The sequence below is a fragment of the Aedes aegypti genome, chromosome 3 (assembly GCF_002204515.2).
Source record: "Aedes aegypti strain LVP_AGWG chromosome 3, AaegL5.0 Primary Assembly, whole genome shotgun sequence".
NCBI lineage: Eukaryota > Metazoa > Arthropoda > Insecta > Diptera > Culicidae > Aedes > Aedes aegypti.
The window spans coordinates 111,799,144-111,824,174 of record NC_035109.1 but is presented as its reverse complement, the minus strand read 5'-3'; the positions used below and the strand labels follow the sequence as shown (position 1 = coordinate 111,824,174).

At 39.1% G+C, this 25,031-nt stretch overlaps 1 protein-coding gene across 1 annotated transcript in view; it reads left to right on the top strand.

The window, feature by feature from the left end:
- Positions 1–25,031, top strand: part of LOC5576785 — a 199,984-nt gene that overhangs the window by 156,622 nt on the left and 18,331 nt on the right. The window contains exons 4-5 of the mRNA XM_021848887.1: positions 7,682–7,893; positions 7,962–8,148. Coding sequence (XP_021704579.1) covers positions 7,682–7,893; positions 7,962–8,148 — 399 coding nt within the window. The remainder of the gene's footprint in view (positions 1–7,681; positions 7,894–7,961; positions 8,149–25,031) is intronic.

Here is a 25,031-nt window from a genome sequence, read left to right as displayed (position 1 = left end):
TCAACAGTTTTATGAACTTACTGATAAGTATTGTTATACACAAGAAGTTTGAATTATGTGGTAAATAAAGTAAACAAATTGCCATACAACTGGCAAACTTGCATGCAATTTGACTAAAATTTTGCATTTTCAAACGTTAATATCTCAAAAATTAGATGTACAATGATATTTTTGAAAACGGCAATGGATTCTGCAACCTTAAGTTATAAATAGCGGTATTTTGGTGCTTGAGACAAGAAAGAAATGGCACAGACAAACAGACGTAACACTTAGAACAAATCTCGATCAAAATCATAGTCATGAGGACATGTACGCCCAATGCGCATTGGTCCCAAAGTCATATCTAGGAAGACAAAAATGTTTGTGCCGTCAATTTTAGATGTATGGTGTCTTCGGCAAAGTTTTTTCCATATTTTTCAGAGAGTTTTTTCCAGTGATGTGAAATTGGCCCGCATGAGACCAGAATATAAACTTTTAGCTGACGCTTTTTGTACAATGTTCTACGATGTTTTATAACAATCGATCTGGAGCAGCTTTGCCGCAGAACCCAAATTTTTATCTCTTATGTTTCGCGAGTTATGATTTTTTTTTTTTAATTAGTTAGGGTGGTACTGAAAAAAAAACAATTTTTTCTTGATAACTTTTAATACGATAATTTCTTTCTCAAAAATTTTGTAACGAGCACTTTTAGAACTTTTGATTGCGCAACTTTTTGCTGAAAAAAACTACTGTTCTATCTCTTATGGTTACAGATTTATCAGAGGTTTTCTTCGAGAAAATTGATGTTTTCAAATGCCTACATCTCTGAAAAACGCAAACGGATCCTCAATATTTTGTCGCCATTAGAAAAATTATTGCTTTCTCTGTTTATGGTAAAAAAACTGTGAGGACGTTTTTTGTTTGAAATTATTACCCAAATTTAGAAATATAATATGTTTTTAAACAAAAATCGTGTATAACTTGGAAAGTAATCGATATAGCTCTTTGGCGCCTTCAGCAAAAATGTGCAAAATTGATAGTATCATACGAAATGTTCATAAAAAAATCAACGCTCTAAGATATTTTCACTATAATCCGAAATTTATATGGTAAAGGAAGCGTTAAAAGAAATATTTGCTAGAATAACCGAAATAACTGTATGTAAAGTCATTTAAAATTGAATATACATGTATTGATATTAGATCGATCACAGTAAGCGGGATCTAGGAAAATCATTTTTTATTTACGCGAAATAAAGTTTGTCCAGCCAACCCTATGACGTGGTCGATTATAAATTGCTACCGCTTCGGCTTACTAAGCAGAAGGTTATACGTACAATACTGGTCCCGTTTCTTACATTATCAACCCTAAACAATAACAAAACGTTGACGAATTCCTTCACATTAACATAACCTTACTTCCCGTGACATCCTCTCATAGAGAAATATAAGTCTCTGCAATTATCTTATCTGGGCATCCAACTTACCCCATTCAATTCAATTCAACCCATTAAATCTGCCACAATGAATTATCAAGGGCAGCATTCGCAAGGTTAAAGAATGATTGAATCTTATGCAAAAGCCAGATATAAGTCCCAATTGTCTGTCTAAAGGAAACAAACCAGTGCTTCAGTAAATAATTTTCATTTTTTCAACTCCTTATAATCCGCTAACTGTGATCTATCTAATATCAATACATGTATATTCTAGCACATATCTCTAGGCTGTTCTAGCAAATATCTCTTTTTTCGCTTTATTTACCACATAAATTTCGATTTATGGTGAGTAAGATGTACTTGATTGATTTTTTATAAATATTTTGTATGAAACACTTCCAGAACTATTAATTTTGCACATTTTTGCCTAAGGCACATCTCGATGAAAGAGTTATCTTGATGATTTTCCAAGTTATGAACGATTTTTGTTTGAAAAAATATTATTTTCAAAATTTGGGTAATCTCTTTAAACAAAAAACGTCCTCACCGTTTTTTCACCATAATTAGACACAAACATTTTCTTTTTAATGGCGACAAAAGATTGAGGATCCGTTTGCGCCAAAATGTTTGAGTTCGCACCTCTTAGGGTTTGACCAGCTATTCACGGTATAGTTTCCGCGCACGCAATTTGGCCACCGTGTTTTGCTTGTCAGCCCAGTTTGGTGCCTTCCTGACCTTATAAACACGTAGCCCAGCCCGCTTCGTGGTCTGCTGGACGAACCACTTTGATGAATTGACCTTTTTGGCCCCGTCTCGGGTGGAAAGGCAGAAAGAAAAGGCAGCACGAAGAAAGTGTGGTAGCTGACGCTTAAGAAAGCATGAACCGGAATGGTATGCGGAGATTCTATGCAACGGTCAATGGTGCGCGGCACAATACCGTACCTGTGCCCGCCATGTGCAATGATCGAGAAGGGAATTTGCTGACCGATAAAACGGCGGTGGCTGCCAGGTGGAAGGAGCACTTTCAGCAATTGTTGAACGAAAATAATGGAAATGTAGCGAGGAACAGGATTAACATAGATGACGACGATCTACCTGTGGACCCAACGACCATAGGAGAGGTTAAAAAGGCTATCAGCGAGCTGAAGAACTGTAAGGCTGCTGGGAAGGACGAGATCCCGGCCGAGCTTCTCAAGCACGGAAGCGAGCAGCTTTACCAGTCGATCCACTGAGAACTTCTGAAGGTATGGGAGGACGAAGAATTGCCCGCCGGCTGGTTGGATGCCCTCATCCGCCCTATCTACAAGAAAGGGCACAGACTGGAGTGTGCCAATTACAGAGGAACTACCCAGCTGAATTCGGCGTACATAATTCTGTCGCGAATCCTGTTTAACAGACTGCGATCGCTCCAGGAGTCCTTCGTCGGCGAATACCAAGCTGGTTTTCGTGAGGGTCGTTCGACAACGGACCAGATGTTTAGCTTGCGAATGATACTAGACAAATTCCGGAAGTATAACTTGCAGACTCACCATTCGTTTCGTGATGTCAAGGCGGCGTACGACTCAGTGAAAATAAATAAGCTTTGGCAGATAATGTCTGAAAATGGTTTTCCGGCGAAACTAATTAGGCTGATAAGTGCTATGCTAGATGGTTCGAAATCAAGTGTTCGGATCGCAGACGAGGTGTCAACCTCGTTCGTGACGTTAGACGGATTGAAACAGGGAGACGCACTTTTGAATTTACTGTTCAACATTGCACTCGAGGGTGCTACTAGGAGATCTGGCGTGCAGAGAAATGTCACTATTATCACAAGGTCGCACATGCTCCTTGGCTTAGCGGACGATATAGACCTAATTGGAATCGAACGCAGATCAGTGGAAGAGGCCTTCGTGCCTCTGAAGAGGAAGACAGCGAGGATAGGCTTGACCATTAATTCTACCAAAACGAAGTACATGGTTGCAGGTAGAGATAGAGTCAGGCATGGTGGTGTAGGTGCTGAGGTAGTGTTTGATGAGGATGTGTTTGAAGTTGTTGAAGAATTTGTTTACCTTCGAACACTTGTGACATGTGACAATGACGTTTCTCGCGAAGTGAAAAGACGTGTTGCGGCTGCGAATAGGGCCTTTACGGACTACGTAACCAGCTTTGGTCCCACAGCTTGCAAACGGAAACAAAATTCGCCCTGTATAAAACATTGATTCTTCCGGTGGCTCTCTACGGGCACAAATCGTGGACGTTGACAGCCCAGAAAGCTCTTGGTGTTTTCGAGCGTAAAGTGCTGAGGATAATACTCGGTGGGAAACTCGAAAATGGTGTGTGGCGCAGACGCATGAATCACGAGTTGTATCAAGTGTACAAAGATGCGAATATTATCAATCGTGTAAAATACGGCAGACTTCAGTGGGCTGGTTATTTAGTGCGAATGTCGGAAAAAAAATTGCGACAATAATATTCAGCAGGGAACCAGGTAGAGGTTGGTGGCTTCGGGGAAGACCACGAATACGCTGGCTGTACGCAGTGGAAGAGGACCTGGTGACCCTAAACTTTCGGGGCAACTGCAGAAGTTTTGCCCAAGACTGACGAAGATGGAGCTCTACAATACGCCCGCCATTGGCGTGACGCTACGCTGTAGCCATCAAGGTATCAAGGTATCTCGGGTGGAAAGGTTCAGGTTATTCTTAAAGTACTGCCTTATCTTCCGCGCCTTCTCTGGGTAATTCGTTTTCGGTTTTCGGCCGCTTCCAGCGCGCCGCTCGATGGTCTTCGTCTCCTGGAACATCTTCACAACGCAGGACACGGTAGAATGGTGGGTTCCTAGGATTATCAATCATCGCACAGAAGATTTGCTGGCGTAGCTCTTCTTGTTTCGAATGCATCTTGAAAACTACTTAACAGATCGCGATAAAATTTTACACTCATAAACATAACCCTCTAAACTAGTATCACTACTTTCACCCACGCGATAAAAAGTTAAATCCAAAACAAAGTGTCGCATTTTTTCCGAGTCCAATCTTTGTATGCAATTTTTGAAATAGTACTAAAACATTGTTTTTAAATAAATTATCAGCAATAAAAATCTGTTGACATTTCGCGGCTATATGTACCAATAAAACATACGCAATTATTCCAAGGTTTGTAAACTAGAAGTTTCATAAAGACAACTTAGTGAGAATTGTATAAGAAATACCATAACAAATTTTATGATGATTCCAAGATTGGCTTAAAGAAATATATTCAGAATTTTAATTCCCAGCAATTGCATACCCGGGTGTCACACATGTTACAATTCAACATTATTAATTATTTAATGCATGACCAGATCGGGTCATAAATAAGTTGGCAGTGGTAAATTATAACATGTGTCTTGCCAGGATGAGAACTTCTTAATACTGGCGTACATTTGTCAAAAAATTCAACAGATTGTTTAAAACTTCTATCCAAAGTTTTTCCCTGAAGTTCTCCTGAGGATTTCTTAAGAAGTTATTACTCAAACAATCAATTATTTATCAGAGATTCCCTTTGATGAATTTCTCCAAGTATAATGTCTTGATTTCTTTTAGAGCTTACACCATATATTTCTTATATTGGATGTAGGAATATGTACAGAAATTCATCCAGTGATTTTAATACGTAATAATTCTTTTTAGGATTTTGCAAATAGTTTAAACATGATTTTCATTAGATACATAAGGAATTGATACCGATAAGGTAAATCCCTCACGTTTATCTAAAAAAGTTAGTTCACAAATTACGGCAAGGAATTCTGGAGTTCTTCCAGGTGAAATCCTGTAATCTTTGGAATCCTCTGAACAGAATATGTTTATATTTTAAGGCCGCACCGGACGTCATCGTAATCACCCTATCCTTTTCAAGAAGCAAATCCCAAGAACCACTCCATATGTCGATGCGAAAAATGTATCACTATGATTCTATATATGTAGTGCACAACCCAATAAATTTTCAGCTTCATAGGTTCACTCAAACTCGAGATTTGCTTCCAGAAAGTTTTGATGATAATTGTCTGAGTGAGACAAAATATAGGGAAAATAACACGGTCTCCAGTGTCACCTTAATGAAATTCGTCATGTATAAATAACAATGGAAAAAATATCTCCCTAAACCCTCTGTCGATTTTCTTCCGAATTCATTTTAGAATTTTACTAAAAATGCTTTTGAATAAAGTTTAAACAATTTAAGTTGGATTTTTCAAGACATTTATTCATATATCATGTTGGTTGTATCGTTTCGTACAATGAACCATTCCATGGCTACTTCTTTTTTATCTGTGTAGTATAAGAACTCAGTTTTTGCTAGTATTTAAAGCAACTAGCAATTTTGAACTAGTTCAACGGGCAAAAAATCAGCAAATCTGAACCACACCGTAAGCAAATTTGTAGATCAAAATTTTTTGCGACCATACGCGCCAAATTCACAAACAAGAATTAGGTTACTTCATATCAACCTTCACAAAAAGCATCCAACTATTCAACAAAATTCGCAGACTCTCCCAAGTCCCGTGTGAAAATGCTAACTAACAGTTGCCCAACTCGAAACTAGTTCCAATAGTGTTCCTCATGTTTTAACTGGTCTTGACCATAGCCGCAAAACCTCAAACTCATCCCGTCAGCTAGGGAAACGAAACCTGGACAAAAAATGAAACACTAACCAGCGCACGTTTAGGTCATTGATTGAATGATAAATATTGGTTATGCGCGGCAAGAGGCCTTGCTCCCAGGAGAAGAGCACCGCAGCAGCCGCTTCCGATGAAAAACAACCGTTTCATTTGCCACATTGTACACACGCGTCTGACCGCGATGAAATGGTACTTTTTTCCACGCCAAGCTTAGGACTATGGAACACCGGGTGGACAAAAATGAGATGCTAAGGTATCGACAATTACCGGGTTCTCGTTATCTGGACAATTATTTAATTTAATGACAATTTGTTTCATTTTCTTTATAAGTTTTATTTTGAACATTAGATCACCATGCTGAGGGTCGTGGGTTCGAATCCCACTGGTCGAGGATCTTTTCGTAAAGGAAATTTTCTCGATTCCCAGGGCATAGAGTATCTTCGTACCTGCCACACGATATACACATGCAAAAATGGTCAATCGGCAAAGAAGGCTCTCAGTTAATAACAGTGGAAGTGCTCATAAGAACACTAATCTGAGAAGCAGGCTTTGTCCCAGTTGGGACGTAACGCCAGAAAGAAGAATAGATTAATATCATTTATCATCACCCTAAATCGGTATAAGTAAACATCGTCAATTACACCTCTAACCACCACAATGAACTTAACCCTCCCATAGTGGTCCCGACTATCGTTTGGGGTTGGGCACGTGTACTTCACAAGTTGCAACCCCGAACAAAAGCGCTTCAAAACCACTCGCTGGCTAGACCCATGCGGTTTTTCGTTGCGCTTTGCTCAAGACAACTACCTATTGCCTGCTTATGACGATGATGATGGCCATTGTCTCATAGTGGATGCACAACTATTGTCGACGCACAGTATGATTAACTACCGGCCCCCCCTCTGGGAAGGGAGGGTTCAGCGAACCTGGAAGTGGTGTGAGGCTATGATTGGCTATGATCGAATCGAATCGGCCGGTGCACTCTCGATTGGCGGATTGCAAAGCTACTCAAATGCCCATGGGTTAACTACGATTGTCTATCAGCGATAATGATTCGTTGGGGTTTGAATCATCTGTGTAATTAATTGCGATTTCCGTTTCTCTTTCAACTGTAGAACTTAAACGCCACACACTTGTATCAGGTATCAGAAGCCTGGCTCCAGAAGCACGTTCTTCGTCAATTTGGAGATTTATGCCATCGCTATATTTGAGTCTATTTCATCATCTACCCAAAAAGAAAGGAAAGGGATTTCCTTCTCTGAGAAGAAATAGAGGTTCGATCACTTGTAGAGGGAAATTGCCTAAGCAAAATGAAAGCATGTTGCTCCATAGACAGCAAACAATTCCTAAATTTTGAGGGCATGTAAACTTTTATGATGTTCAGAATTAGAAACGACACACCAAATCTAGGCACATGTGTTCATGTGGTGACTCAAGAAATAATAATTACAAAAAAAAAATGTTTTCGTAAATTTCTATTTTTTTTACAAAATCAAGATTAAAATCTTTCGGATGCCTCAAAAATATTATCGCTGGCTCTATATTTCAATTTAAAACAAGTATTTGTTTTTCGCTGTTTGTCTATTGGTACACCGACCCTAATGGCGATTTCCGTTTCTCTCTCCCTATTGCAGAACCAAAACGCCGGCACACTGGACATCAGCCCCATCGGTTTGCGGGTGAAGAGCACCAACGGTCGGGAACCGTTCCTGACGCCCTTCCAGAACATCGCCGTATGGAGCGCCGTGAAATTTGTCGTTTCACCTGCCGAGGGAGGCGCTGCCTTCCTTCCGCTGATCACCGATCCCGAAAACATTGACAAACGAGCGCTTTTCCGACCTCTAAGGTAATTTACTTTATTCTTCTCACGCAGAACACCATCTTAGTTTTAATTGTGCCCATTTTGATACTTAGCAGTGCCGCGGACAAGCGCCGACTGTCATCCGGGCTCCATTCGCCGCTGTTCGCTATCGTGATGCGCTCCAGCGCCTCGCCAAGGCAGCTGGAATGCCACGGATTCGTCTGTCAAACCCCTGAAGACGCGATTGTCATCGCTGCCACCCTGTATCAGAGCCTGATGGCTCACATGGGCAGTGGAGAGGTAGGTGGAATATTGATTTCTAATTTAATGTCAAACGTTTATAATTAATTAGTGTACATCTGAGACGTGTATTTTAAACTGATACAAATCTGCCCTATGCTAAATCGGTTTCAAGTATGATGAAAATCATTCTCCCAACATTATAAGTGATTTGGAAGAAATTTGGTTATGCAGACGCCATTTGAAGTTTATATGAAAATTACTATGGGAAAGACAAAACTTTTGTATTCAGTCCTCAATCTGCTCGTCATGATAATCTATGGAAAAGTGAACAAACTCTTCTCATGTGAAATCTTCCCAGCTACAGCTTCCTCGAAGACCACATTTTGATGTGAAGTAAGGATAATTTGTTATTTTTTATTGATAACAAAGTCTAACTCATTCTGAGATGATCATACAATTGCTTTCTGAGCAACACTGCTTTTTTTTTTGCTGTGGAACATAGTAGGCTGGATTACTTTGATCTATTCTTCCTGCCAGGAGCACCACTGTTGCCTGCCGAGCAGTCGGTTAAGCATGCAAAATGCAAACCCACTTTATGATTATGAATAGCAATTTATCCTGCCATTCAATCGAAAAGTGGTCTTCGGCAAAGTTGTAGCTGGGAAGATTTCACATTAGAAGAATTTGTTCACTTTTCCATAAAATATTATGACGAAGAGATAAAGGACTGAACACAAAAGATTGGCGCATTACATAGTAATCTCCACATAAACTTCAAATGGAGTGAGCACTGTCAAATTTCTTCTAAATCATTTTAAATTGCTATTTACCGTAATCAAAATCGTTTAAGCATAGGAGAGCCAAAGTTTCAAATTTTGCATCACTCTAGTGGACATTTTAAAAACTTACAATTTGGGATAGTAGAGTACCGTTATGCCTCGAAATCCGGACACCTAAGAAGAAGTGTATCTTCAAACTTGAATTGTATCAGCAAATTCGTATATATATTTAAGCTTGAGTGTACTTTTACGACATGCCTCATCTATTATATAACAGACCACATTTATTTCCAACATACCAAAACGAAAGGCACCGCTTGAGTTTTTTGCTTTTAAATTCTTGGGAACACTTCTGTGACCCTCGAAAAGCTGTTTCTGATTATTTTGGTTCAAAGCACGGCCCATGCTTCTTCTTCTTTCTGGCGTTACGTCCCCACTGGGACAGGGCCTGCTTCTCAGCTTATGAGCACTTCCACATTTATTAACTGAGAGCTTACTATGCCAATGACCATTTTTGCATGTGTATATCGTGTGGCAGGTACGAAGATACTCTATGCCCTGGGAAGTCGAGAAAAGATCCTCGACCGGTGGGATTCGAACCCACGACCCTCAGCTTGGTCTTGCTGAATAGCTGCGCGTTTACCGCTACGGCTATCTGGGCCCCATTGTATTCCACAATCACGGATTTCCGGGTTTTGAAGCAGCTGATAATCATGCTCCGTAATCCAGACACTGGCATTTAACTGTAAATAACGACATTTTATCGCGTTTATCAATAAATTTTACTAGTTTTCGACGCATATACACATTATTCGTAATGTTTATCACTTTTTATGGAAACGAAACACATACTGGCTATCAAAACACTGGGCACATATCCGAGCATCATTCTTAGGAGACTGTTTACCAGGCTAGAAAATTAGCAGACGACTTGACACGAAATACATTTTTATTTTTATTTTAACGTTTTTGCGCCTACTACGATGAATTGATATCCTGCCCATAACTGCATAACAGTCACATTCGACATTTTTGACAAATTGGAGTTAATACCATGGAGAGTCATCAAATGATGAATACTTTCGATCAACTTACTAAAATCCGTGAGATTGTTCTTGAAAATTCGAAAAAAATACCAAGTTGTTTTGTCACATTGGCAATTGTAACCGCATAACAGTCACACTGAGATTATAAATGAGCCTCATATGTAGTAGCAACGAAATTTCTATCAGAATTATTTTCTGACTATTCACCCAATATGCGATTGAGTTGGGACCCAGATAGCCGTAGCGGTAAACGCGCAGCTATTCAGCATGACCAAGCTGAGGGTCGTGGGTTCGAATCCCACCGGTCGAGGATCTTTTCGGGTTGGAAATTTTCTCGACTTCCCAGGGCATAGAGTATCTTCGTACCTGCCACACGATATACACATGCAAAAATGGTCATCGGCATAGTAAGCTCTCAGTTAACTCTCAAACCCCCAACGTCTGACTTTTCATTAAAAATGGACTTTAAAAAATCATAACTTGGCCAATTATTAATCGATTTTGGATCTTTTGGTCTCAAACAAACCGCATACTCCTCAAGATTTATTATGTTCTGGAAGAAATGGGATTGGCCACTTGGTTCCGGAGTTATTCTGGATACAAATGGGGTATATTCGTTCCGGAAGTGATAGTTTCCTTAGATTTTTCAAGATTAGCGGTAAGAAAATTATTCATTGTGTACTTTCTATAAGTAAAAAGCTGCCAGAAGGTCGAATGACATTGGTTCTCATTGATTCTGGCCATTTCGGATACCCGGTCCCCTGGCACCGGTTCCTGAATGTACCCAGAGAGGACATTTTCTGAAACTCAAAGAATACTACCGTGCGACGGCTCAAAATTCCTGATTTTTTATCCGGAACATCATAGATATAATGCCAAAGACCAATATGAGGTTCAGGCCACATCCGGATACCCCGGAATCGGTTCCGGTGGGGCCTCAGTGGGACACTTTTGTAATCTTACTCACTCATACCGTGCGACGGCTCAAAATTCCTGATTTTTTATCCGGAACATCATAAATATAATGCCAAAGACCAATATGAGGTTCTGGCCACGTCCGGATACCCCAGAATCGGTTCCGGTAGGGCCTTAGTGGGACACATTTGTAATCTTACTCACTCATATCGTGCGACGGCTTAAAATTCATGATTTTTTATCCGGAACATCATAGATATAATGCCAAATGAGGTTCTGATCACATCCGGATACCCCGGAATCGGTTCCGGGAGGGCCTCAGTAGGACACTTCCATAATCCTACTCACTCATACCGTGCGACGGCTTAAAATTCATGATTTTTTTTATCCTTAATATCATAGATATAATGCCAAAGACCAATATGAGGTACTGGCCACATCCGGATACCCCGGAATCGGTTCCGGTGGGGCCTCAGTGGGACACTTTTGTAATCTTACTCACGCATATCGTGCGACGGCTCAAAATTCCTGATTTATTATCCGGAACATCATAGATATAATTCCAAAGACCAATATGAGGTTCTGGCCACATCCGGATACCCCGGAATCGGTTCCGCTAGGGCCTCAGTGGGACACTTTTGTAATCTTACTCACGCATATCGTGCGACGGCTCAAAATTCATGATTTATTATCCGGAACGTCATAGATATAATGCCAAAGACCAATATGAGGTTCTAGTCACATCCGGATACGCCGGAATCGGTTCCGGGAGGGCCTCAGTAGGACACTTCCGTAATCCTACTCACTCATACCGTGCGACGGCTCAAAATTCATGATTTTTTTATCCAAAACATCATAGATATAATGCCAAAGACCAATATGAGGTTCTGGTCACATCCGGATACCCCGGAATCGGTTCCGGTGGGGCCTCAGTGGGACACTTTTGTAATCTTACTCACTCATATAGTGCGACGGCTTAAAATTCATGATTTTTATCCGAAACATCATAGATACAATACCAAAGACCAATATGAGGTTCCGGCCACATCCGGATACCCCGGAATCGGTTCAGGGATGGCCTCAGGAGGACACTTTTGTAATCCTACTCTTTCGTATCGTGTGACGGCTCAAAATTCCTGATTTTTTATCCGGAACATCATAGATATAGTGCCAAAGACCAATATGAGGTTCTGGCCACAGCCGGATACCCCGGAATCGGTTCCGACAGGACCTCAGTGGCACACTTTTGTAAATCTTCTCGTTCATATCGTGCGACGGCTCAAAATTCATGATTTTTATGCTGCCCATCATAGCTATTATGCCATGGATCAATATAATATTCTAGTAACATGTGATTACTCCAGAATTGTTCTGATAAGAGTCATATTCACTCTGTGTAATCTTCGTTGAATCCATATCGATAAGTCCATGAGAAATTTCTGGCTAACCGTTTTCATCAACATAAAAAAACACGATAAAAAACCGTGTTTTTATTTTATTTCTTTTATCGCGGATTTAAATGTAGTTCTAGCGATTCGATTATCGAGTCCGACCTGTATTTGAATCTACAGACATATTAAGATTAGTTTGTTTTTCATTACACAATGCAACTAAATTATCTATTGGTACTACAGATCGGACTCGTGTATCGATTGTTTTTCACTCCGGATAATCGAATCCTCCGGATAATCGAATCACTAAAAAAAGTTGAAATCGGCGAATAAAGAACTCAAATATTTTTCATTCGTATGATGCAGTGGCGTAGCAAGATATTATTTCTAGGAACATTTGGGGGTCTTGAGAAGAAAAAACATTTTTTGACCAATATACACAAAAAAAACTCTTTCAAACCCCCTTTTCTTGCCTACGTCCAAAACTGCTAAACCATTCATATAGTATAGTGCAATACTAAATTATCTTAAATTTATGCACAAATACTGAAAAACAAGAATATCAAATATCGTACTCCGGATAATCGAGTCTAAAATTCCGGATAATCGAGTCCGACTTGTCCTGAAATTTATATACAAAAAAAAAATACATCATGGGTTAGTCCCCGATCTTGGTTATCTTAATGTTTCTTTGTGACTTTTTTTTTTCAAAATACAGGTCGGACTCGATTATCCGGAGTATCGATTTTTTTTCACTCCGGATAATCGAATCCTCCGGATAATCGAATCACTAAGAAAAAAAATGAAATCTTTGACAAAAAGACTTAAATTTTATTTTATTTTTCGTTATTTTATTTATATGATGCGGTGCCGTAACCAGAATTTGTTTCTAGGAACAGTAGGGGTCTTTACAAGAAAAAAAATTTTTGATCAGCATACACAAAAAAGCACTTTTCCAAACCCCCCTTTTCTTAAATACGTTCTAAACTGCAGAACCATTCATATTGTATGTTGCAATACCAAATTATCTCAGATTTATGCATAAAAATTGAAAACAAGAACATCAAAAATCAAATTCCGGATAATCGAGTCTAAAATTCCGGATAATCGAATCCCGGATAATCGAGTCTCCGGATAATCGAGTCTCCGGATAATCGAGTCCGACCTGTAGTTAAATTTAATCCGTGTTTATAAATACAAAAGTATGATTAAAAACAACTGTTTGATTTTGACACGATTCGATATTGGCAACATGATTTTTTTTGGGAATTCTGCCAAAATCAAACGGCACTATACCTTATCAAAATTTATAGAGTCCCTTTCATAAATGTTGTTGAAAAAATTAAATATTTAGAGAAAATTCTAAGACATGTTCGCTCTAAATTCTTTTGACTATTTCATCCTATTTCATCCTATACATCCTACACATTGTCAACATGTCGTTTTTTGGAATTCGTTCGCAATGCTAAAAACATTCTTATACAATTTTTTGTTAACCTTGATGCAATTGACTAGAGAAAAGTATAATTTTATTTTTAGAATATCAGTTAATCTTGTGGCAGAAGTGCTCCAAATTTAAATAATAAAGAAATTTGAAAATGTCTTTGAAAGTCATATGATGAAATTCTATATCATTTGTTAAGCTTTGATGCTGGTTCATAAACTAACTCATTTTATTATTTTTTATTCGTCCTTAAAATGAAGCCATTTTTTTACACCTTGTATCCCTTATTATAGTTGCTAACGACAGTATTGAAATTAGTTGCCAAGCTCTTCCGTGAGCTCCTCCCAACAAAATTCACCTAGCATCAATTTCTCCAGACTACCAAGTTCCTTCCAACACTGTTGACCAGTTCCTTAGATGAGTCAGCAGTCGCATCACGCTGAATTTTTTCAACGCGTATTGACCTTCAAATCTATATTAGATTTTCGTCCATGCTAACTCTTCCTCTAGACTACAGCTCAACCTCCAGGCTATATCTCCACGAAGAGGTTCTGCTTCCGCGTCCAGGCTCTGTGTCCTAGTCCAGGTTCTGTTTCCTTCGAACCAGCCTCAGCATTTCGCTAAGATTTCAAGTATCTAGTGAGAACCTTTATATTGATTTATGGAGTGATGCTGTTGGATAAACAATTCGGGGTATCCGGATGTAACCAGAACCACATATTGGTCCACGGCAATATAGCTATGATGTTCATGATGACAATTAATAAATTTTGAGCCTACGCACGATATGAGTGAGTAGGATTACGAAAATTTCCTACTGAGGCCCTCCCGGAACCGATTCCGGCGTTTCCGGATGTGGCCAGAACCTCATATTGGTCTTTGGCATTATATCTATGATGTTAAGGATAAAAAATCAGGAATTTTGAGCCGTCGCACGGTATGAGTGAGTAAGATTACAAAAGTGTCCCACTGAGGCCCCACCGGAACCGATTCCGGGGTATCCGGATGTGGCCAGAACCTCATATTGGTCTTTGGCATTATATCTATGATGTTCCGGATAAAAAATCAGGAATTTTGAGCCGTCGCACGGTAGTATTCTTTGAGTTTCAGAAAATGTCCTCTCTGGGTACATTCAGGAACCGGTGCCAGGTGACCGGGTATCTGAAATGGCCAGAATCAATGAGAACCAATGTCATTCGACCTTCTGGCAGCTTTTTACTTATAGAAAGTACATAATGAATAATTTTCTTACCGCTAATCTTGAAAAATCTAAGGGAACTATCACTTCCGGAACGAATATACCCCATTTGTATCCGGAATAACTCCGGAACCAAGTGGCCAATCTCATTTCTTCCAGAACACAATAAATCTTGAGGAGTATGCGGTTCGTTCGAGACCAAAAGATCCAAAATCCATTTATAATTGGCCAAGTTATGATTTTTTAAAGTTCATTTTTAATGAAAAGTCAGACGTTGGGGGTTTGAGAGTTAATAACTGTGGAAGTGCTCATAAGAACACTAAGCTGAGAAGCAGGCTCTGTCCCAGTGGGGACGTAAACGCCAGAAAGAAGAAGAAGCGATATGAGTTGTACAAAAATTCAGCCTCAAATGAGCTCTTTTGAATTCTCAATGATTTTTTGAAATTTTAGTTTCCTCCCATACTGCAGTAAAATGCAAACTTTGTATCCCATTTACTCAATGCCTACTTTTGTCGAATGTTACAAATATGCAGTTATGGGCAGTATCTATATAAATAAAAATGGAATGGTGTTTGTATGTCACGAAATGGCTTACGAACAGGTTAGCGGATTTGGATGATTCTTTCTCCGTTTTGTTCGTCAAGGGTTCCGACGTGTTTGTGTGTATAAAAGTTTCAGGACATCCACCGGGAAAGCCGGAAAAACGACAGTGAACGGAACTATCATTTTGTATGGGACGATTCGTAGCAGTTTTCATCAGCCTACTTGATGGCAAGACGAAGTTTGCCGGGACCACTAGTTTACAATAAACTTTAAAAATAAAAAAATCGACCTGTGAAATAATATTACAGTTACATTTACTAAAACATTACAAAAAATAAGAAAATGTGCAAGGTGTCCGGCTTTCGACGCGTCCGGAAATTCGAAACAAAACGGTAACTGTAAAAGTTCAGTGGTGCTTACATCAATCTCGCAAACATGGGCAATAGACTGATGCAAATTTTGAAGTTTTTGCTCCCCTATGCTTAAACGGTGTCAATTATGATGAAAATCATTCTCCCAAAATTTGAAGTGATTTGGAAGAGATTTGGTTGTGCACACGCCAGTTGAAGTTTATATGGAAATTACTATGGAAAAGCCAAGCCTTTTGTGTTCAGTCCTCTATCTGCTCGCCATAATAACATATGAAAAGGCGAACACACTCTTCCCATGTAAAATCTTCCCAGCTACAACTTTGCCGAAGACCACATTTTGTTGGGGTTGTTATTCTTGATTCCAAAGTCTTAACCATGCTGAGATGATCATTCAATTACCTTCAGAGCAACACTGCTTTTTTGCTGTAGAACATAGTAGCCTGGATTATTTTGATCTATTCTTCCCGCCAGGAGCACCACTGTTGCCTGCCGAATAGTTGGTGAAGCTTACTGAAGGCAAACCCAATTTATGATGATGAATAACAATTTTTCTTGACGTCCAATCAAAATGTGATCTTTGGCAAAGTTGTAGCTGGAAGAATTTCACATGAGGAGAGTGTGTTCACTTTTCCATAGTTTTTTATGACAAAGAGATAGAGGGCTGAACACATAAGATTGGCGTTTTCCATAGTAATCTCCATATAAACTTCAAATGGCTTGTGCACAGTCAATTTTCTTCCAAATTATTTCAAATTTTGGGAGGATGTTTTTTACCATAATTTGAATCATTTAAGCATAGGGGAGCAAAAATTTCGAAATTTGCATCACTCTAATGGGCAATATTCTAGATAACTATTGAATTGAAAGCATTTAAGTCAGACCAGCAGCTGTCCAACGGAGGGTTTGAAAATTCTTCTAATATTTGTTTCGTTGACTATTCGACCAACTTGAGGGTGGAACATGCCAAGACTAACCGTTTTAGTTTTTCGTTCAACTTGGAACTAATATTTCAGCTCGATAATGATATAAATTATTTTTCCGAGACTTTTTAACTACACGATTTTATGAAGCATTCAAAATACTGGGGATAGGCAAAATGATTGAGATAGGCATAATTTTGCCTGAATTCAAATGCTTATAACTTTATGAAAAATGGTTGACATTTGATGCATCTGGAAGAAGTCGACGGCAAATTTGGTCTTGTTCTAGGAACTTGCTTGGCCATGTATATTGGCCACTGGACACCAGAGATATTCCGGATTTTCTAAGGTAATGTCCAAATGTCATTTTTTCTCTCGCTTGTATTTTTGTGCGGTGTAAAGTTGGATAGATGTTTACAATTTTCCTAGAAACTATAACTAATAGGAAGTTGAATGCCGCCAGACGCATTAAGATTCGTTGGAAATCTCCAGAAATATGACCATTTCCGTAAAACTGGTTCCGGAAAACATGGTCAGTCATGTTTGTATTTCCAATCATGTAAATTTTATTCGAAGCTATATCCAAGTGGGCATCAACCTTCAAAATGATGTTTCCAGCAGTATATTTAGAACCATTAGGTGCACAGACCACTCTATAGTAGGTTCCAGGTGCCCTGGGGGAAGTGGTCAATGAGGAACATATCCGGAACCATATCAATATGGGCATCAAACTTCATGATTTCCAAAGGAGATGCTTTCCGAAGTATTTTCAGCACCACCAGCTGCCATAAGTACTCTAAAGTTGGCTGGTGGTTTTTAGGACGACCCCTAAATGTTTGAAGCAATTACTTACTTACTTTTGATGGCGCTACGTCCTTCAAGACATGATCTGTGCCAAAATTTTACGCTAACTAACCCGGTGCATGGCTGCTAGCCTCCCGTTTCTCGATTGCCTCACACTTCCAAAATCCTGCTTCACCTCGTTGCGCTCCTCTTCGTCTTGTATAGGCCGGATTCGAGGTAAACACCATTTTTGCAGGATTGTTATCCGGCATTCTCACAACGTGCCACACACAAATGGGCGTTACCCTTCTAGCTTTCGCGACATTCTGGATACTGAGTTCACCTTAGAGGTGGGCAAGCTCGTGGTTCAAAGATCGTTCTAAGCACACATCGTACAAAAACTCCTAGCGCTTGCAGATTCTCATCAAGCATTGTCCACGTCTCATGCCCGTAGAGGACTACGCGTCTAGTAAATGGTACACTTAGTACGGAGGTGAAGTTAACCAGATCGCAATGTCTTGTGGAGTCCGTAGAAAGCACGACTTCCGGCAATGATACTTTTTCGAATATCTCTGCTGCAGTTGGTATCCGACGTTACCAATGATCCGAGGTAGACAAATTCGTCCACCACCTCGAATTCATCTCCGTCGATCCAATAAGAGCTCTCTATCTCCAGCCAGCAGATATTTCGTCTTCGGCGTATTTACCTTCAATCCAACCCAATCTGCTTCACGTTTTAGCCTGCCAAACTGTTCAGCAACCACCTGCAACGTTCTTCCGACAATGTCCACGTTGTCAGCAAAACAGATAAACTAGCAGGATTTATTGAAAATCGTGCCCGCATGTTGAAACCTGCCCGTTTCATAACACCTTCTAGCGCAATATTGAACAGGAGGCAGGAAAGACCATCGCTTTGTTGTTCTTGAGCTGTTTGATAGCATCCTTAACTTCACCTATTGTGGGAGTTGGCACGTCTTTCTTATCCGCCGTACTGATGGAGTCATTTCTCCTGCTGCCTTGGTCTTCCTCCTCTGCGCCATTTACACTACCCACCATAAGTATGGAATCGTTGCAAAACTGAGTATTGCAGCACTTTTACGTTTAGCATCACCCAAAATCCAATGATAAAAGTTTTTTCAACAAAAATGAAAAATCGCAGGGGCTTAAAGACGTATTTTTTAAGATGACCTCAAAAATACATTGATCTAGCACTTCAGAATCACGAGATAATATTCATTTTAGGTGATGCTAGACTTTTCAAGGTGTTGCAATACGCGATTCCATACTTATGGTGGGTAGTGTAGGTGTTCACCGTAGTGCTGCTTCCACCTTTCGATCATCTCACGTTCGTCCGTAAAGATATCTCCATCCTCATCCCGACACATTTCAGCTCGCGGCACAAAGGCTTTGTGGGATGCATTGAGTTTCTTGTAGAACTTACGCGTTTCCTAACAACGATACAGCTGCTACATTTCTTCGCACTCAAACTCTTCCTGGCAGCGCTTTTCATCCCGTAATAGATGAGTTTGCTGTCTTCGCGTAACCAGTTGCAACTTCGGATAGCTTGAGCTGTTCCAGATTGTACCTTGGTGGGCGTCGGTACCGAATGTTATTCACAATGGAAAGTCTTTGACGAACTTTAACCATCACAAGGTAGTGGTCCGAATCAATGTTTGCGCCACGATAGGTTCTGGCGTCGATAATGGCCTAGAAGTGTCTTACATCAATCAAAACGTTGTCAATTTGCGATTCGGTATGTTGAGGAGATCTCCAGTTGTACCGATACAAGAGACTGTGCTGAAAGTAGGTACTACGTATGACCATGTTCATGGAGGCGGCGAAATCAGTCAGTCTAATCGGTCTGAATTCCTCCTCCTGGCCAACCTAAGCGTTGAGATCTTCGATTACTATTTTGACATCATGGCTTAAGCAGCTGGCGTATTCACGTTCCAGCTGCGCGTACAAAACGTCCTTATCGTCATCATCACTTGCTAGGTGAGGGCTGTGCATGTTGATTATGCTGATATTGAAAAAGCGGCCTTTGATCTTCAACTTGCACATTGCGTTATCGATTGGCCACCACCCAATTACGCACCTCTGCATTTCGGCCATCTCGATATCTGTTGCCACAGCTCTTGTAGACTGATCCCTATACGATTTATGCTACGTTTCACCGAGCTAACATAAAAAAAAAAAAACATTTATTCATAAAAGTAATCGTACATCTACAACATCACACTTACAACTAAACTTCACATTGATTCCCAAATGGTTTTTATGGAGTAGAACTGATGACTCTGCATTCCTGGAAAAGCGTGGTTTCCGTGCGACCTTCGTTCCCGTCACCGTTGGATTCGAGCGTAGCTCATCGGTTTCGTCTAGGCGCGTGCATCGTGATTGATGTAGCTTTGTGGCCAGTTGAATGTGTTAATGTTGGATGGCGGCAGGGGTCTTCATAACGTAAGTATGTACCGTCGACCCTTTCCAGCAAACCTCCTGCAGCGCTACGATTTCGAACTTGCGGACCCTCAATAATTCGGAAAGAATGCGTGTATTTCCAAAGAAATTGAGAGGCTTACAGTTTCATGATCCGAGTTTCCAATCGTAATTTCGTTTTCGATGCCTAGATCTACATATGCCGATTGTAACGGTGCAAATTTAGATTGTATGCTTCCTGTACTGACGATTTTTACGGCTGGCTTGTAAGGCCTACACCAACCCCCTGTCTCACCGGAGGATCATCGTGCACAGCACTGTTTACAGTCCCACGCTGGCACTAGGATGATGATCAGCCGCTCTTAACATGGCGAATATACGCTGTTTTGAGCCGCCCCTAATAAGGAGAACAGACGCTCTGATGAGCTACACCATCATAAGAGCATTAGACCAAGGTCCCACCAGGGTTGGTTACCCGATCTTTCCTATGGTTACTCATACCCCAGGCGGCACCGCGGATCTATTTTATACCTGCCGGTACGCGAAGTACCAATGCTACGAAATGTCCAGTCATTTACCATCCGTTTGATGAAGTTGTTAAGGTTATACAGCTGACCTACGGAAAACTGAAGCAACTCCAAATTATGTATATCTTTTCACCCACCTTGAGAAATAAGTGCAACGAGTTTAAAGTTCCAAGTTTTTAAAAACTTGATTGTGAGTAATTTTTTTTTTTTTTGGAATACTGAATTTTAGATGAAAAATACATTGAAATTAGCCTTCAAAGGCGAATTCTCTCGCAAATAAATCCAAAGTAAAACCGAAATCATCTATTCGGATAGCAGATAGCCGAACTATAAGAGTTATAATGTTGAAAACCTTAAATGTCTATTGTTATATGAAAGCTAAAATAGCTATAGAAAAACAAATTATATTCAGAGTGTTGTATTTCTCATGTATACCTAAATGTGCTAGTGTGCCATGCGATATTTTATATCGCAGTTCACAGATTATGTGAGACACGAGATGCGGATACGTACAAAATATATCTTAGTGAGCAAGTCTCATAAGACATCTCGTGAGGCTCGTCACATGCGCTTACTAGGAGTACTTTCATACAGTTATGTTAGCCTAGTACAGTACAATACCCTACGGAAGCATACGGCTTCGGTCTATGCCTATGGTTCTTCGGTGGCCAGTACAAGTTTTTCAATTCAAATGCTAGAATCTGAACCGCGTCAATCCGTTCAAACTGTTCAAACTGCCTACGGGCAATTTAATCCATAATGTAACCCCTCTTTCTTGCTTTTGAAACCGCCTGCGAGTCTATATATGAATGATCACTCTAACAACGTAATAGTAAGATAAATTTCTATTTAAAATTATTGTGGATATTGTTAAATAAAGTCATGACTTAATACGAAGACGCAAATTTTAAAACAGTTGCTGGTAATTTTTTTAAGAAATTAAAACTGCTAAAATAGTTTCAAAAGTTATTTTCTCCATGAAGTTCGTGATAAAATGCCCTACGAATTTATCATATTCTTAAAAGGTTTTTTTTTAACAAACACATACAAGATTTTTTGGAGAAATCTACAAACGATTTTAAGGAGATTTTCTATTTAAAACCGTTGATAAATTTCGCTACAAATGTCCTGAGCATTTCCACCAGAATGCTTTTCAGTAATTTGATCGAAGTTGCCCAAGAAATCATTGAAATAATCTATGTTCTGAAAATAGTCATGTTTTCAATGATTTTCAAAATCACTTAACATATTTTCAATAAAATGTTTTCACACAACCCAATGTCAGCATGCACCTAAAACTCTACTCTAGAACCCAAACTACAGATCGAACTTGTATGCTATTTGGCATTCCACTTCTTCTTCTTCTTCTTCTTCTTCTTCTTCTTCTTCTTCTTCTTCTTGGAATTACGTCCTCACTGGGACAGAGCATGCTACTCAGCTGAACACTAAGCACTAGAACATGTGCACTTTAACAGTTATTAACTGAGAGCTTTCTTTGCCAAAGTTGACATTTTTGCATTCGTATATCGATGATACTTTTTAAGTAGGCAAGTTCCTTCACGAAAAGATCCAGGACCAACTGGGAATCGTCATGATGGCATGACCCCCGCCCCCACATTTTTTGGGCTTCTTAAACTTTACTTCACCACTAAAAAATAGCTGAAAGCTAATTTAAGTTTCATTTGAAACCAATAATATAAAACCCACTTTCCAATATTAGACTCAAGTGCAAAAAGATTTTTGTGTCCATTCGAAGATGGATTGTCAACTGGTGAGCTCGTTTCATGCTTATGATAACATATTTTTATCGTGACAAATTTAAGTTTTTGTAATTTTCAATCGAATTTGGGAGGTTCTTCACTAAAATTGTCGATTTAAATCCTTATTCGCATACACATACCTTTCGTTTTTCGTCATCACTAAAAATATCCTTTGATTAGTACGATAATATAAATGTCGACGTATTAATTAAATCTTTTTCCAATATCTTTTCACCGTGATACAAAAGAGCAAAAAAAATTTTTAGTAAGTCGTACTTTTTCTCCTGAGCAAAGGTGACTTTCAGATTTTTTTCCTCTCTCACTAATCAACACTCTCCCCGTGGTGATTGTGGAGTTTAAGATGTATTCGTGGTCTCTACAAGCAACAATCATAACACACTACACATTAGACTACATTATAAAATGTTCAGCATAACAACTGACTGTAAGGACTTGGCCAGAACCGTTATTGACTAATAATGTGAGATCTGGTAAAATTTTCACTTCGAGAATAAGCGGGAACCATTCCTTATTCATTTGGCTCGAAATGCAATTCTTACCAGTTCCGATCAATTTTCAGTCTATGCTATGTAATGATGTATTGTCAGTTGTAAAATAATTCACACACTTTTCAAACTTCGAAGGATTTTTCTATCAAAATAGCAGCAATATGTTACATTTGATGAAAATGCCCACAGAAAAATCTGATGTGTGGAACATGTTATATTAGTTATAATGTAAAATAGAGGAAGGGGTGGTCAAATTAACACCTTAAGGTAATCATCTTGTTTCTGATAGAAAAACGAGGAATTTGTATAGTTCTAACGCAACATCAACATCAAAAATAGGGATGTTATTAAAAGCAGCGAAACAAATTCAAACTAAAACAGCTAAATTTTCACATATTTCCCTAGCATAAAAAACTATACAAATGTTCATTTTACCTGCACTAAGTGGGTAAAATCAACAGCTGTTGGTGGTAAAAGAAACATCATGCAAAAAGCGTGAGCAATACAAATATTTTAGAAAATTTTCATTGCGTTTCCGAAAATATATCCATTAATGATTAAAGGTATCAGATTTGACGGAATAAAATTGTAAAACGATATTCAGCTCACTGAAAAATCTCAAGACCTCCGAGCTGAAAGTTACGTCATTTCTAATTTTCAAACGTGGTTTTCTAAAATCTTAGTTTTCATTGATATTGTCACTTCGATTGACTTCCGCATCAACCTGAACTCTCCGATTAATGCTCTAAATCGTCCGTGCGTGAAAAAAATCCACGAAATTTGTTTTTTTTTTCTCGGTAAAAGGCACGGTGTTCATTTAACCACACCTTTCCCGGGGATCATGCCAAACGTCCGTATGCGAAACGTCCTTATGCGAAACGTCTTTATGCGAAGTGGGTCACCCCCACCTTTCCCTACACGCACAGCCTTAATGATTTCCTGAAATCAGACACCGGTACATTCCACGTTTTTACATTTTATGATTCAATAATATCTGAAAGTAGTGTTTTTAATTCTGAGCCCTAATAGCATTTATGTTGTTTCAAATCAGTTTCAATCTGATTAAGCACCTATTTTTTTTTTTTTTATTAGTTTTTTTTTTATTGAAAACTAAATAAAGGTTACATAGTTCGTTCTTCCTTAATAACTATTTGAACAACAACCAAATTCCTTTAAAACAGTGTCCTACTCTATCGTTTACGGTCAACAAATATTTAAACAATTACCGAATTCTTTTTCATACAAACGACGGTTGTTCCATCTCAGATCCCGTATTCCCTTCTTAAAAACGAAAAGAGACTGTCCTTGACCTACCACATTGAATGAAATTGCTCGAATAGTCAACCATAATGCCGCTTTATGTTCTTTCTTTGCATTTTGCATTTTAAATTGCAGAATATCCTCTAAATCATTTACATTTAACTTTAATCTGTTATGAATAGCATTGCTACACCAGTCCCATACGTGTTTGGCTTCTTTGCATGATTTTATGCGATGTAAATTAGAATCTATTTCTCCACATTTAACACAATCCGATGTTGCGAGGTTCCCTATATTGTACGCTTTAAGTTTTTCTCGGTTGCTAATGATATCGTTCAAGAACAAATACACATTGGATCTATCTGCAAATGGTAGGAAGTTTTTACTAAGATTTTCCCAAATAATGCTCCATTCGGCAACAAAATCAACTTCTACTTTAGGAACCTGATAGAGCTCGTCTATGAAATAATCGTACAGTAGTTTAGTTGTAAACAGATTGAAATTATTCTTGAGATATCTGCTAATTTCGATCCATTCTCTGGCATTCCGTGACAACTTCTGGCTTTGAATCAATGATAACAAATAACTCTCTTCCGTCATGTTTCCATCAGCATCAACATTGTACAAAATGTTTCTAATGTACAATGATTTGCATTTTGCCTCTGGATCGACTAACCTGAGACCTCCTTTCGAAAAATCCAAGTATAATTGATTCCTGTTGATTTTGAAGACTTGCCCAGACCAAATAAATTTTCCGCATGCTACTCTAATTTGAGCAATATGAGCATTGGAAGGTGGAAATATTTGTGCTACATACCATAGCTGAGAAAGAATAAAAATATTTAATACCTGACATCTCTCAATTATATTCAGCTTTCTTACATAGTGTAACTGCAAGGATGCTTTGAGATTTGCAATAAGCCTTTTGTAATTGGAATCAACAGAGCTGCTCCAACTTTTCTTGAATTCTACTCCCAAGACTCTGAAGGAATCAGTTTCTTTAATCATTTGAGGTCCCACGCGAGCTTGATTTAAACGTAGGAAAAATGATTTATCGT